The sequence below is a fragment of the Helicoverpa armigera genome, chromosome 15 (assembly GCF_030705265.1).
Source record: "Helicoverpa armigera isolate CAAS_96S chromosome 15, ASM3070526v1, whole genome shotgun sequence".
NCBI classification, from domain to species: Eukaryota; Metazoa; Arthropoda; class Insecta; order Lepidoptera; family Noctuidae; genus Helicoverpa; species Helicoverpa armigera.
Genome location: NC_087134.1, coordinates 3507076 through 3524327, shown reverse-complemented (window position 1 = coordinate 3524327; position 17252 = coordinate 3507076). Strand labels below are relative to the sequence as shown.

At 36.1% G+C, this 17252-nt stretch overlaps 1 protein-coding gene across 5 annotated transcripts in view; it reads left to right on the top strand.

Annotated features, from left to right (window-relative positions):
- Nucleotides 1–17252, top strand: part of Pde8 (Phosphodiesterase 8) — a 218165-nt gene that overhangs the window by 110736 nt on the left and 90177 nt on the right. The window contains exon 1 of one of the 5 annotated variants that reach the window (XM_049845230.2): nucleotides 941–1090. The exons of 3 other annotated variants lie outside the window; for them this stretch is intronic. In XM_049845230.2, the coding sequence (XP_049701187.2) occupies nucleotides 1063–1090 (28 nt within the window). In that variant the 5' untranslated portion in view covers nucleotides 941–1062. Of the gene's footprint in view, nucleotides 1–940; nucleotides 1091–8160; nucleotides 8413–17252 lie in introns of those variants that run through there. One more of the 5 variants, XM_049845229.2, reaches the window with a different exon arrangement.

Below are 17252 nucleotides of genomic sequence, written 5' to 3'. Positions count from 1 at the left end.
ACCAACAATAATACTTACCGCAAAAACAAATAGCCTTTATCTAATTTTCTTTACAAAAACATTCTAAAGTATCCTTGATAAAATATCTCTGTATTTATGCCCGGTAAATATTTTAAGATCGCTTTAAATACGGTTGTCTGCAACTGTAGTGGACCGTGAGAATTATGTGCCATTTCTTGAAATTTAAAATCACCAGAGCATTTAAAATTATCTCTTAAAAACAGCACATAATTTTGGCCCATAATCCAATGACGGCCACAATATCACCCACCTCATAACAGTTTACAAGTTTATTGTACCCACTCATAAACATAAACTAGCATGTGATTGGATAGGTGCAATAAAAACCAAAAATAAACCTCGTATACCGTTTAATCCTGCTATTTTTACCACGAGCTAATCTTAGGATCACAAACAGTGTAATTAAAGTCACTTGAGAAATTCGGACAATTCGGCAAGGATTTACAAGAATGACGATTGCCCGTTAAGGGTCTCCCCATATTTGTCGACGAGGAATCGGCTAAAGCCGAGTGCGTATCAGCACACTATTCGAGATATCGCCGATCAGCAGTATAAACGGCTCGTTTCGCCGTATCGTCCGAGCCGAACCGATGCGAATGGTATTAGTAACACCCATATTACGTAGACATAAATGATCTTACCACAAAGAAGTTAAACACATGCTTAAGAGAAATTCTCCACACCAATTTTTCTTAAACACGTGACGAACGCCTGTTTAACTTGTTTGTAGTAAGACCAAAAGGCTTTTTGACTGGTGATACCCGATTCTGCGACAGTAAATGTGGGAAGACCCTTACCGTGCGTCGGCCGCGTCATATGTTGCCGTGTGCCAACTATTCATTGACAACAAATTGCAGTCAGGGGTACGACTACAACGTTCTATCAGTTATCAGGTGCCTACGTCAGATAGCATGATAACGCTCTGCCAAGAACACCACGAAGATATTTTTTGTTAGTTTTTGTATTGTAGCGAGACAATCGTGCCGGCTTTTTCTGTTTTATCGTGAGAAATGATCGTGACGTCAGGTCTAACAGACCATCATGTTTAAGTATAACAAGGTTCGCAAGGGTAAGTGGAAAATATTTTTATTAAGAACCTCTTTACACTTTAGGCTGTGTGTCTATGATTGTGTTACTAATTGGTGTTGTTTTAAATGCGAATTTTCATCGATATTTATTTGCAAGTTCGATTTCCGGATCATTTTTGTGTATTTATTTCTCTCTATTTGAAATACTGAGGTACGTTACAGTTTTTAATTTATTGCCAAGTGCACAATTCGCGTTAGATAAATAGTGTGATAAAGCGAAATTAATTAAAAACTTTAAAGTAATTAGTGATTGCAAATAATATTGTAAAACCCTTTGTCTTTCCTATTGTAAACACTCAAGAATAATTACGTTATTTTTATCCGTCACGAAACAAAAACTAATTCCTTTGACATTTATGATTTCCCGCGCTCCAATTCGTGAGGCCAAGGAATAAACACGTACAGCCTTCGCTTTAACGATTATCACCAAGAAGGCTCCTTGTTCCTTGTAATAAAACTCCTTGCACCGTCCCACAACAAAGTTTACTGCACACATACTCAGATTAATTACCCCAATATATTTTACACTTATACCTACGACACGTAGACGCACTATTTCTAGTAGATTTATACCCCTAAGTTGAGTGAACTGAGTCGTAAATCCCTTTAACAGTTGGCCTACAAACGACGCAGTAAAAATATTCATTAAATGAGGTTTTACACAAGAGGCGCTAACATGGCCACTCACTTTGTAGACTAGGGTTATGTGGCTACAGTGGCATGTTTCTGGTGAAGCTTTCATTGATAAAATCCATCAGGAACTATGTAGCTCTGTGTTCTTTTGTCTATGTCGAGATTGATGCTATCCTCTGACGAAAGGGATACCGTCTCTTTGATATTCTCTTCAACTTGCAATATTAAATTATATTCCTGTATAGTCTATTCAATCCTCTACGCTTCAGGAAGCACAAAAGAAGAAAATTAAATTATGAGTCCTATCTGGCATTCAACCATCTAATTCAGTCGTTACGAGACGGCCAGATTACTAAGAGGTATCGGGTTGCCAAGGTAACTGCGTTGAGGAGATCAGATAGGCAGTCGTTTCATGTAAAACATTGGTACTCAAATGCAGTTAGACTAAAAGCCGACCTCATCTCATTTGGAAGAATCCTAGGCAGATGATAATATGTAGTCTGATTAACATTCATTCCTTCTCTCTATGAGGAGAGGCCTGAACTGAGCAGCTGACATAAGGTATTTACATACGTGCTTATTCACTTTTAATTTTTAACAGAATAAAATACGTTTTATGTAGTGAGTATTTATGAAATTATACATAGGTACCTACTAACATTACAACTAAAAAACCTAATGTAAAACACGAATATGAGCAAAAATTAGGCGTCAATACTCCTCCAAATTGCTGTCGTCTATTAACTGTTCTTAGAAACTGTTGTTTTCCAGTGATTCTGTCGTATATAATCCTAAATAAATCAGCTATATTGTTGTGTGCCGGTATCTTATCAAGCACGCGTATATAATGCGTTCACAATGCCACCGTACTTATCTCGAGGAACACTAACCTCAAACGCTGAGTAAAAACACTATATTAAGAAGTATAAAGAAGTTAATTTGTAAACAAAATCATTATCTACCTACTTGGTGCGAGTGTGTGACAAATATATTGTTTGTTTATGTATGCAAGATAAATATATAGTGGCTTCTGTCTGCGACTAACAAGTTTGTCTGCTTGGACTTGCTTCATCCAGATAGTAGTCTTAATACAGCTCTTGTCAAAGAACTTTGTCACCCTGAAGACAGGTATAGTTATCGGCACGGATATTGAGCCCTGACCTTCACCTGCGCAGAAGCGATTTATTGGTTTATTGCCCTATGTGAACAGTGCGCAAAGCGATCCCCACTCTACCGCCGAGAGCTCAGTATCCGTGATAACTATATGTTGGATGCCTTGCTCATGCGCAATAGTGTTTTGTTTACACATTTTGGCGGTCACATCATACCTTTTACCCATCTAATGAGTAACTCTTTCAAACTCGGATAGTCTAAACCTGAAAAAAGACAAATGCTACATTTACCTTATACGTATACGGGAAGTAGTGCCTTCGGGAAACCACAGGGAAGAACCAGTGGAATATAAGTACCTAAGCATGAGTAAGGTAACAAAAATAATTTGACCTCATTTATAAAAGCGAGCATGACTAAACTTTTTAGACTATTTGTAGGCACTAAAGCGTTTAAACTCATGAATCATCTGACATAGTAAAGATCTTACATTTCAGACGGACGGCCGCTTAATCCAAATCCTAGATAAATAGCATTTACCTTCTTTAGAGAGTACCTAAGTTAGATTTTTTTTAGCGAAGGTTTTAAGCTATTCTATCTACTTACATATTTTATAAAAACGTGTTAGTTAAGGGTAACTGTGACCAAGCTCCTCAATCCTGTATTAATAGGTAAAGTCATCAATAGCATGTTAACCGTTAATCGTGTTTTCACTACAAAACAAAGTCTCTACTTCTACCTTATTAGGTACTCTGTCTTCAGCTTGTAGCATTTAACTTTACCATTAAAACAAATGCATTCAGCACCGCAGAACTATACCCAACTACATACCGTTTCCATTTGATTAAACTTGAACTTAAAATAAACTCGCAGAGAATTCAAACTCCAGGTAAGTTTAGCATAAAATCGAATTACGTACATACGCTTCACTTTGAACCGAATAAGTATAAAGTCCATACATTGTCTTTGCGGTTACCCCCGGTAAATCCCGGAGCATATCGAAACGAACATTAGGACAGGGTTGTCAGTTTCGAAAATAGAATTCTGTAACTTTTGTATTAATAAGGTTTTGTATTGTCCTAATAAGTTTATAACAAAAGAGTTTTAATTCACTGCAGTTGCGTTATTTAAAGTAATTTCGTTTTGAATTTTTTAAGACTAGCACACATACATAAGTGTGTCAATTCGTTTAAAAAAAGAAACTGCTTGTCATTCAGTACATCGGTTTATATTACCAAAAAAACGTTTTGCAGTGAACTCTATTAACACCTAAATAAAATACTTACTCAACTTTTTGACACCTCTACGTAAAACGTTCCATTTTACGCGACAGCCCTATTAAAATGTCTCAATCTGATATTGAAATACGGCTTCGTCTTGAGCATAAAATGCATTTAAATGAAAATGTAAAGAGAAGCCGGCCTTCTCTATGGTAAAGTGTAATCATCTTATAGTGTATGGATACAAAACTCCTTGTATGCTTCATTGTTTCCGACATACATTCAATTCCAAGTAGAAAGGTCTGTTTTCAAATAGGTATTACTATTTTGGTGTTATTTAAAGTAATTTAAACAGACCTCTGTCACTTATTTAAAAGTAAAAGTTTTAGTAGAGTTTAGTTCAAATTTTTAAACACGTGTGGAGTCTAATTCACTTTTTTAAATTTAAAACCTGGTAAAAACGTGGCACTTTATTAACTAGTAAAATTAGGTACTTAACTAAAGTATACTATTAAAACTGTATGGAACTTATTGAAAAATAATTTAGTTCAGATAATATACCGCTCAGTTTAACAATCTGAGTTGCCATTCTGAAAATATTCACCGGCGCCACGCACAATGGCGTCGTGATTCAGAATTTAGGACATCCTGTCGTAAAGCGCTACATTTCTACCTGAATGAGTTCTATGATTAAGTATCGACAGGTTTATATAATAGTCTGTAGTCTGCAGGGTTTGTAAAGGGTCTAGGTAATTATGTTTGTAATAGACCTTCATTTATAAACCCATTGCATGGATATGCGAATTCTTCTTGAAGGTATTTTAAAAGTAACACACATTATGTAAATATTTTAATTCTCTGTTATTATTACAAACTTTTTTCTGATTACTTCATTAATGGCTGAGAGCTTAATAAAGTTGACTCTGTATAATGAGAGTTTAAAATATATCTGAAGCTTCAAAAATAAACGCAATAAACTAATGCATAACATAACAATTGTTAACTACCTATACACAGTTAATATACTGCCGCTTATTATACATATTTAGACTTTAAAGTTACTATGTATTTGTTTCAAAATATCCTCCCGAACGTATATAATTAGGTATTAAACCAAACAAATCTGCTCGTTATTACCTCATGGTAAACCATTGGTATATTTTGAGTGACCGCAAGTGTACATTTAAAAATATTATATACGATCGTTATAGGTACGATACGCGTCAAAATGTTACGGATCATAAACATAAATACATTTTTATATCTCTCGTAAAAGTGATTCAGTAGCTATAAAAGGACTCAATATGGTTCATGCAGTTTTTTGAATAACTGTGTGTTAAATATGACGAGTATTTTGAAAGTATTTTTTGAAAAATAATATCTGTGCAATTTTGTTTCTTTTTAAACGGAGGCAAAATTTTAGCTGATTATTAGGTATTTATCTGAACGTTCTCCTTAAAAAAAAAATGCGTTAGAAAATCAGCACTTCTCGAACGTCAGATTTAAATGAGACGGTCCCCAAAAACGTCCACCGTTCACCACTTCCTATGTTATTTATATTACTGGGAAGAAGAAGTGGCCAAACAAAATCCACAGCAACCCATCATTATCATCTAACTTCAAAAGGCCTTCCCCAATCCAAGAGAACCATTTGGGACGTTAATTACTAAGTATATCACATCACTTACACATAAACACAATTCTTTTTTAGCATACATTCTAATTCATATTGAATGATTGATTAAATACGTCTGTCCATATGTCTAAAACTTACGCAACGTAACCAGCAGTCATTGACAGCAGATACGAAACGATTAGCTTAATGCGGCGCTTGCGCATTTGTGCGTCGACATCCTAATATGGACATGCCGAGCTCATTGAACTGATAGGCTACTGACCGACAGCTGCCCTAAATAATACGTAGCAATCAATGTGTGTGATTTATATGTTTGGTATGGTAAAACATTTGTTGAATGAAATTTTTCATTTAGAAAGGTAACGTGTAGGTACCTATAACTGTCCACACAACTCTTTCATATAACACCCACAAAAATGAGAAAGTCAAGGTCATCTTTTGATGATACTGTAGCCATTCACTCGTTGTACGTCGTTGCGCAGATCTACGCGAGACAATTGATTTTCTATTGTTCTCTAATTAGCGGCATACAAGAGGTTAATCAATTTGAAATAAAGGACAAAATGTTTATCTACCTGGGAGGCTTAATAAAGACCTGCCATATTATAGCTGCGGGCTATCAAACACATAGTACTTATTGCTCAAAAATCTATTAGAATGGTAGCCTTTTTTTTTTATCGACGTAAAATCATCAAATGACCCCTCCCGCTGTGGGTTAGCAGCGGTGAGGGAGTGTCAGACTCTTACTGACTAAAATCGTCGTGTTCCGTCATAGGCCTTTTATGTACCAGGGCCGCGGTATCTCTTTCGAACAACCCGCAGCCCCGGCAGGCCTTGGCCCTGCTGGGCCCCGCTGGGGTTGCTGACGTCTCTTTGAGGAGCGCGTGGAACAACGCGCGCCGTCGACACGGGTCTGTCGTCTAGGAAGACAGAGGGACGATGAGCCACCCGAACTCACCGCCCACAGACCCACGCCTACGGTGGCCGGGAGTCATCTCGCGACACCCGGCGCCCATGGTGTCTACCTGGTCCAGCGCGGCGGCCGGGATGAGAGGTGCGAACTCTCTGGCGTTCCGCCTCCTCCTTCTCGAGCATGACCGCTTCGCAGAAGGAGGCGACGGCATCCCATTCCCTCTCGCCCCGGACCATGGCCTGAACCAGGGCCGGACGCGAGAGGTCGCCGCCGCCCAAAGCCTCGACGAGGACCCGGCGGTGCCCTTCCCATGCGTAGAATGGTAGCCTTACGCGCAGACATAAATACAAGTAGGTATTATTAATTATTCTTACTTTGACCCCTTACGACAAGTGTGAAGGACGTAAGATCAAAAGCAATTTACAATGTGCTCAAGCTATTTACATAGTCCGATATTATCTCAATGATAAATTATAATGCATCTGTTTTCTTTCAACTCTGTGTAATTATATTTCTCAAAGGTGTAGACGCCATAGAATGTCGTACAGATAGACAGGGACTTTGATATTAAATTCCTATCTCGTATAATCTGTAAGCTCGAATTGCAGAAGTTAATCAAAGTTGGAGTTGAACTTTATCAACGCGTCTAGTAACTTTAATACTTTTGATATTTGCTGCAGTCAATTTTATTTGCGGCGCGAATCTTTATGTTCGATCTGGCGCGTATCGAGTCTGTGATGAGATGGAACTTTGTAAAACCAACAGATTAATTGACTTTTATGGAAATTTAACTTCGTCCGTCAAGTTTGATAAGTTTTTAACAATCTGAGCTGTTCAGTTTCAAAGGGAAACTTGGGATTTGGCTTTTCAAGTTTAATACTTTTGCGGACTAGTTTGCTGTTTATAATACCTTTACCTGATACCTAAACTACTTTGTGACGGCGACCGGATGGCTTACACTTTTGAACATTTTTCCTTTCCTTAAAACATTGATTTACTCGCTGGTATTCCCCGGAAGGGAAAGCAGACACGTAGCAGTTAACTGAGATATCCTCAATTAGCTTGGTTTAAGTCATACCTACCTATGGTTTGTATGATGAGCCTATTGCGAGCACCTTGATCTGCCTGCAGAATTCACTCTTACTTACTGGTACTGAGAAATCTTGACTAACATTAAAAAGCTGTACCTCTAGAGTGGTTCGCTTGGAAGTGCTAATCTTGGACCCCTTCTCGGGTGCGTGGAGTAGTTCCCACGGGAACCAGGTGAAACCACTGACTACAGCTAGTTCGGCTATAAAAATCCAATAGGTTTTACCAATTTTGGTATCTAAATTAATTAGTCGCCCTTTTAATTACAAGCATTATTAAAAACATAACAGGTACACAGTGTTTACTTTGCCAATCACATGGCAAAATAAAAATAAAACAGACACAAACAAACATATTATATTTATCAAGCCATTCACACATTCTGATTCAGTATACACCGAATGACCTAAGAACCTAACCTTATCTTTATAATAATGTCTCAGTCCATTGCTAATCTCAACGCGTACAACACGCGTTTTAACAACATTTAATTCTTCGTGTTTTTATTTTTAAAATGCTTCGTGTTCTTATTTTGAAAATGCTTCGTGTGAGCACGAAGTAACGAAGCTGTGTTTGTGTTCAATGAGTGGGAACGAAGTGTTTTGTTTTTTAATATGTGATAGTGTGTCTGTGTGTTTAAAAAAATGAAGTGGTGTTGTGGATCAACTTTTCGGAAGCATTATATGCTTGATTCGGAGTTTGGTAATGTTTTTTTTTTCGTTGATTTTTGGTAAATGGTAATTAAGCTTATTTCACAATTGTACTAAGCTGTATTTAAGACTATTTGAGCTCAAAATTAGGACACTAAAAGACCATCTGTTGTTTATTTTGAATCTTAAACTGCAGTATTTAGGTTCAGAGAACTAGTGTCTAGATAACTATGTAGGTACACAATTACGTAAAAACTATTTGTTTCATTAAGACCTTATATGACCTTTATATGTTGTAGTATATAAAATAGTATAGGTAACCTTTAAGTAGCGTTATGATAGTGTAATGTAAAACAAGTTCTATTAGATGATACACGTATCAGAAATACATTACGTTATGTTGAATTACTGATATAATATTGATAGGAAGATGAATCTTTATCACTTTTCCGTAGGAGGAAGAGTTATTAAGCTTTGATCCATTTTAAAATACTCATATAACTTATTTGAGGAGGGTACATAATTTATTTTACCTACTTAAGGTGGGTTACACCATTTAACTTTAATAATAGCCGAAACATTTTTAGTTGTCAAATCGCCGATGTGGACGGCAGGTTCAAGGCTGATTGTGTTTTGGTAATCGTTGGGTATAGTTAAAAAGTTTTTGTTCTCTGTGTTGGAAAATAATTGAAAAAAAAAAACAACAGCAGAATCCTCAATTATTTACTTTTTAATTGTAACCAAAAGTAAGTTTGCATGTTAAAGTTCAATATTACCGCACCGCAACATATTACCATTATTTTAACTTTTAATTGCAAGAAGTCTCAAATACCAAGAAAACTTAAAAGTAGATATCAAACTCTAGCCCAACATTTGCATCTAAGTTTCTTCCAAGTGAAAGCCAGGAATACTCAAGCAGCAACATGGAGAACAAAATGACTAGCGGAGATGCCATAACGCAAAACCTAAGAAAGTAGCGCGCCAAAATGCGGGTGTGCGGGGGACGAAGAATGCTATTAGCTCCGCTCTTACGCCTTCTTTAGAAAACGCTAATTCTTTAAAAGCCCAAATCGCCAATCAATAAGGGTGCATCTACTCGGTGCAAGTAGCTTGTGCATGTTGAGGCACATGCGCAGATTACATGCATTTTAAAAACGTGCGGGTCCAGCGACTCGCGCATGTACCAAAGCAAAATTCCCACCCGCGTGTTCTTGTCACTTGTCATTTGTCACTTACGCATGTTAACTGGCTCCAGCTACATGCACCGTGTAGATGCACCAGACCATGTAAAGACCAATTGACAGGTTTGTCCTGATTCCTCTTCATCAACCTTGTCCATTATCTTAGTAACTGATTAAGCCTACCGTACGTTGCTTGACCTACAAGAAGGCGCCTAAGTTGCCTTATGGCATCTCTGCTCATCTTTCCTTACTCTGTGAATAGTAACTTAGCAGAAACCCAGTGTGACCAACTTAATAAATACAAGTGAACGCAACTTAGTTCGCGTAGTCAAACAACGCTGGGCAGCGAGCTTAACTAGCGTAGTAGTGTGAATAATGGTTCGGATTAACTTTTTACTGGTTCAGACAGTTTTATTTATTTTTATTGCGGTTTTTACAACGCGCTTTGTATAGGATAGTTTAAGTTTGGTTAGTTTAATCGTCGGTATAAATATACCTGGTCTATATGTCGTTTTATAATTTGGTGGTAGTTCATGCTGTTTTTTTTTTATTAATAACAGTTCACTGCACCCAATGTCCTACCAATTAAGTACCTACGTATTAACAACAACAACATTAAAACCAGCTTCTGTTTATTCCAATATTAAAATTAAATTATGTTTAATCAAGCTTTATTTCTTTTTAATTATTGGTTGGCAAAAAACGTAGGTAGTATTGCAGAAATAAAAGTCTAGTTTTCAAACATAATTTGTTTAAAAACTAATGACTATTGGAAGTTATTTAGCTCTGATTAGCCATATAGTGGCTTCTGTAATATTCGAGTGCCTAGTGAGACATGTTATTAGTAGGTACTGATTTCGATTCTGAATCTAATGAGATTAACCAGCGACCTGCATATCTTACATATATTGATTACCAATTACTCTGTACCGACCTATACGTAAAAAATATAAAACACATTTTTTCGTCGACGCTTTGCTTAACTTTTTGATAAAAAGCTATATTTAATTTTAAATTTTTTGGACTACTCGAATTTGAAAAGTCGTCTTTGTAATTTCACTGAAGAAACTAAAAAAAATACGAGCACAAATTATATAAAAAAAATTGCAGCTAGCTCACAAAATTCGGTCCTTTTCGGCTTCGATATTTAAAATTCTAAACTGGTTTTAGAAAAATATCCCACGATTTATTTCCAATTGATGTTCAATTTACAGCATTCAAAACGATTCGAAATTCAAAATCCTCTCAACCACAGACTAAAACATGCAAACTGACAGTAAATCCTCTTTGCATTGAGTACACGTGGTTTGTAGTTGGCACAAAATAAATCATTTCGCAAAGAGCTAAGACCGAGAGTAAAACTTGTGCACAGATAATAGCGGAGTGATTAATTGAGCCCACCTGGCCGCCAGTCGTTATTAAACCTTATTTGATACTAGATATACATTTTAGCTATCAGATAGCTTGCACTATTATAGCGAACCGGCTTAATTGCTGCTTTGTTTGCGGCGGTGTTTGATATAAATGCAATTTAGACTGTATCAATATTGCTAAACAAGGTACTTGTGCACTAATCATGATTAGGTTGATGCTGGTATGTATTAGGCAAGTCTGGGTCGCGTAAATTATAATCCAGGAAAGTTCTGACGCTAAAAGTTAGGTACTTGCGTAATGACATATTCATCGGTCAGTGACCTTTTTGTGAACCAAAAGAGTCAAGTAACATTATAGTTCATCTTAAATTCTATGCGTAATCTATTATACGAGTAGGTGACTCGCAATAGTTTAATAGTAGGTGACTCATAACAAGCCTAATCAAGTAGGTACCTAAATGTAGGATTTTACTAGTATACTATTATATAGTATATATTGATCCTGAAGTAATTTCTATACACCTAATTATTTGTTTCGAAATTGCCCTCTACGATTTTGAGTAATTTCTCCATTGCACCTACTCAAACTAACTGAATTTTGAGCATGCATACATGCATAAATCATACCGTCTATCCCCAAAGTACTGGCCAACTTACCGTTTACGCATAGTTAATCGACCTGCTACCATGTGTTGACATAGTCTACCTAGTTACAGTCTAGTACATACATAGGTAACACACAAATGTCCTCGTGCACTTGATACGCTGCCCGATAACACTAAGACAGTGACGTAAGCATGTGTACACACATATTACGAGACACATTACAAAAATATCCACCATATAAAACCTACAAACTTAACTTTGCACCTCGCAGCGGCGCCACTAGCTATCAAAACTTGTCATCGAACTGTCAAATTCAGTACATTCAAATTTAGTTCCGAATTTCGCCGCCCGCATTTGTAAGTGTGTTTTGTAAGCTACGTCATTTACAGTATTTGTTTCGCGGTACATTTTGAGATCTTGGTGTTTGTTATTTACGTTAGATTTTTCCATGTTACATTGTAGCATTTAGTACTTGCGTTATTGATAATTTGTTGAGGAGTAAACATTTAAGTAGATGCTTCCTGCTTCGTGCCTCGTTTGTACGTTGCCAATTATAGTTCATTCTTACAGGTGGGATACAAAATCTAACTAACGTATAAGTTCAAATGGCACTAAGGTAATCCAATCTTGCGAATTAAGTATGTTGCCATTTCCAAGACATCAAATAAACATCACATTGATATAGGTAACTAAGTATAGATTACTACATTAGTTTGTTTCAACTTAAAATAAAACCCAGTGATAAATTCAAATTCAAGTTACTTCATTTTACTGACACATCTTCCCAATTCTTTTCAACTTTGATACTTACGAGTAAATGTTATCCCACCCAAAACAAAAAAGTGAAAGACTGCCAAGTTCGATAATATGGGAATGCTTCGCCTATAAAAGAAGTGAGATCTGAATAAGTAACAAGTTCCATACACATACCTCAGTTAAAAATAGTTACTTTTTAATGATGTTACTTGGCAGTCTCAACAGATACTAGAAATTTGATATGCGTAAATAAAATAGATTTTGAGTTACAGGATGGTCGAATTTGGCCCGAAATGGTTCGTGTAATATAACCCACGGCCGGTGTGTCGCTTTTTTTGCTCGAACTTGGCGGACACACTGCCGTGTGTCTAGATTATGACTTACCTTTACGACGTACCTATTTTTGCTATTATTTATTCGCTATTATTATTTTTGCTTCATATATGTATGCACCATCTATTTAAAACCGATCTATCAATATAACACACCAGCCACACGTCTCACCAAACAGCATACCAGTTCTAATATATTTTTCTAAGCAGCGTCCATATTGTTTTTCATATCGAACAATCGTTCTCGTGACACAAGCATTAGACTGTATCTCTACATTGATAAGTGACAGCCTTGTGCTAATTTCACTTATTATTACCTATTACGAACGAAACATTTGCATATTGTAGGTTGAATAACTTTTATGCAGTTCTAGGAGTGTGAGGCTTCTTCTATTGGTTTGTGGGTGGGGTATATATTGTTCTTTTGAAGAAGGTTTCTTGGCATAATGAGAAAGTTATCACGTAGCTAGATGTCTTTTTACTTAACATTTTTTTTTTGTATTAAGAGCGTGTACGTCAACCGCGTGCCATTTGGCCTAAAATGGTACTTTTCAAACCACTGTTTCTCAGTAACTACTTGTCCTATAACTATGTTATTTTTTAATAACGCAAGGTAATTTCACTGTCTATATAGTTAATTGAACATAAATTTCAATTTATGTAGTTTAAATACTTAAAACCCCTATAACGTAACAGATGTTTTATAAAATTCCCGTTCAGCGTCTATTTCGAAGCTTAAATTCATGTGAAAACAGTGGCAAATCTAATCATATTTATTTTTTTACTCATAGACGAAATCCCCATGCCTATAGTTAGTTGAAAACATTTTTTGATTTAGGTCTCTATCTTTCAGAAAAAAATATTTTAACAATGTGAAAAATTGTGAATTTCAAATGCTTTTTTTACCTATCTATCTTACTTAATTTAATATAACAATTATTTAGTATAGTAATATAACTCTTTCTTTAAAACATAAACTTTATATTATAATTTAATCTCTCGTTTTTATTTTTTTATAAATTATTTAAAAACTACTATAAAACGCTGCACGCGAGTCAACTCAAACCAGACCGCCGCAAGGCTTCACAGAGAGAGGACGTGTCGCTCCGTCACATCGCGTAGGGTGAATAACCTCTGCCGTGGATACCGAGAATAGAGTACATTTCAAGCGCGACCAACAAATCTTGATACATTACTATTTTATTTAAAGCTCAATTTTGAAGCATATTTTTTATCGATTGAGTTGAAATTTTGTTTGAATGTTCAGTTTTAATGACAATGTATGATTCTATATCCAATATGGCGGTATACCCAAGATGGAGAAAAAATGTTTTAATGCATTCCTACGATATGGGTATCAAATGAAAGGGCTTGCTATGAATAACTCGAAAAAAAATGTGTCGCGAGTCTAAATCCAATATGGCGGACTCCTTAGGCTAGAAATCACTTATTGCAGATGTCTGTTACCAATCGAGCTATAATTTTTTTTTCATTTTGGATGTACCCAAATTTTGACTTTTGATCTCGAATAACTTTTGAAGCATATAGGATAGATAACTTAAAACTTTATTAGCAATGGTAAACCCAAGCTCTTCACCAATATTTGGCTTTCCGGCAATTGTTGTTATTTGACCACAATTTTTCGGTCTGGATGGACTGGACCATTCATATAAACAATCAATTTTTCAAATCGGTCCAGGCGTCTTTGAGAAATCGAGAACAATCAAATTGAGAACAATCACAAAACAATCTAATTGAAACCTCCTCCTTTCTTTTTTTGAAATCGGTTAAAATACAGAAACTCTTAACATTGTCATTAATCATCAGTCGACTATTTAGTACTGTTGAAAATTGTATGTAATATACAGAAAGTCCTCAAAACCAAGGTTTTCATAGGTGCCCGATTTTTTTGCAAAAGAGTGTAAGTATTAACGACTTACTTTCATGCTTTTATATTTTAGACATCCATAGACTTACACTATTTTCCCGCTATTAACTATTTACTAAATAATATACTTTTTTGTTCTACCAATTTCACTCGAAAGGATCAAAATGGTTTGTGTGACTATAAGTGAAGTATGATAGGCACGCACACAGCCGCGACGCTAGTCTGCGCGGTTTTTTGCGTTGAATTACCTAAAGTTGACATCGCGCGCCGAGCGTACACGCTCTTAACCATTATCCATCATCATCAGATGGACGATGTAATTTTTTTTTTTTTGTATTTACCACAGTAAGTATAGTAAAAAATATGTAATTAAGTAAATATACCTTTAGTTGTTTCTGTATGTTAATAAATAAACTTAATATATTGGGCATAGACTTAAGGGCAAAATTAAGGCTAATAAATCCCTCTTAAAAGTGGAACAGTCAGTGAGCATTCTTTTAAAGCCACGACGCCAAAAATTCAGTGTGCACTTTAATCTAAAGTAATATCTACATACGAGACTTACGTGTACTTCATAAATCTTATACTTACCGACATAGTTCACATTAGCAACTGAAACAAATTAAAGACAAAGAATTTACCGAAACACTTAAAAGATTAAGCTCGAAGTCATAAAAATATTTGTTAAGCAATTACACACAAAATGTCAAAGGTTATAAATCTGAGTGTCTGACATTTTGACGCATTAAAATTATAATGAGAAGCATAATTATTATTGTTTTTACGAAGAAAAACTGTCTGACAGGGTATCCGTTTGACATGATAAAGTATCAAGCTGTTGCCTGACATTTTGGGCGAAGAAAGTGTAAATTGAGCAACGTAGGGTTAAGTTCCTTTTATAAAGGTTGACGAATTAAAGAAGGTTTGATATCACATTTTCGTAACACCTTTATCACCAATTTCTCTACAGCTTAACGCGGTGTCCTGCGTGAGCGACGAACGCGACGCGACGCGACGCTGCGAACGCGACGAACGCGATCAACTCAAAGGAATTCCCTACATGCGGCCTATGTGACAGTCTGCGGCGAGACGCGACGTAACGCGTACTTGTTTTGAGGGCGACCAGACGCGACACCGCGAACTATTCAGAAGCGTTGATTGTTGTGGGACAAAAAAAACATAAATATTAAAGAAATCGTTTATTAGTACAAACAAGTTGGAAGATTGTTGCTGTCTGTACTTTAAATATGAACTTTCAAGCAAAATTGTAACACAACTTCTCCATGATTTGAGAAGTAATGACCAAAATCACGTAGGACATCTGTCGCGTATAGCATCGCGTCGCATTACGTCGCGTCGTGTTGCGTCGCGTCGCGTCGCGTTCGTCGCTCACGCAGGACACCGCGTAAGAGTACCCTGCGGATTAAACAGTCGGCCGACAGTTGACCCGATGGTTAGCATTTTCTATACTCTATACTAATATTATAAAGAGGAAAACTTTGTTTGTTTGGTTGTAATGGATAAACTCAAAAACTACTGGACCAATTTTAAATATTCTTGCACCATTAGAAAGCTATATTATCTGCGAGTAACATAGGCTATATTTTATCCCGGTGCAGGCAGTAGCTCCCACGGGACGCGGGTGAAACCGCGGAAAAACGGCTAGTGTTAAATAAAATCTCGATTCTAATTAAAGTTTTCAGTCAGTTTAATAAAGCTAAATACCTGATATTTGTACCATTCATCTTCATACCGATTAATGAGTCCAAACAAAGTATCGGCCGACTAAAAGTCTGCAGTGTGCGGAAACTCTAAATCCGTAAATCCTTATTTTTTTGTAAACAAGCCTTAATAATTATACAAAATAATCTGCAGATTATTAATACACCGTTGCTGAGCAACGAAATATAATAATGATTAACGGGCTTACGTGGTTTTGGTGGCGGTAACTACGACCGCACGGATAGAGTATCTCATTAAATTAAATGCATACGTATAGGTAGAAACTTGGTTAACTCAGGACGTAAGGGAATATTAATTATGAACAGGTATATTTATTACGAAGTTGTTTTGGTATTTATTTTGAGAAAACTTAGACTTATTTTATAGTACACGGAATAACAAGGCTTATTTATTTTGCACAGAGTTTCACCATTATCGTACCATAATGTTGCCACAACGGTTTACAACACTGGGAAACATGATTTAAAGAACTGTACTTATACCGTATCTATGCAAAAGGGAAATTAATTCTCATTTTGACCATAGTGTGATCAACGAAGATTTCACTTGGACCAAAGCACTGGTCTGTAACCATGTACAATAATGTGTACTATAAGTACTCAGGTAAACTACTAGGTTAATTCTAGGAAATAAGTGGGGTTTACTCTAGTGACCGTCAGTGGGACGTCAAAACGATGTTTGGCAGTACTTTGCCGAAGTTAGTAATTCCCCAGATAAAATAATACCTAGATATATTATGTCCTTATATTCTGAATGTTTGGATCAAACATATGTAAGTTTGTAAAGTCGTCGTGAAAGTAATGGTAAATGCTGTAATAATGTGTATTCGGGACATTTATAAAGGGGTGCTTATTAAATGAACCCTCATCAACACTCAAACATCTCAACTTTTAATTGTTAAACTCGCTGAGTAAATCTGTCAACACGTTTGGCGTTGTAAATCAAATTAAAAAATTATGTCTCATTAGACTTTGAGTTTTATAGCTGTTTTAACTTCTAATTCATCTTTATGA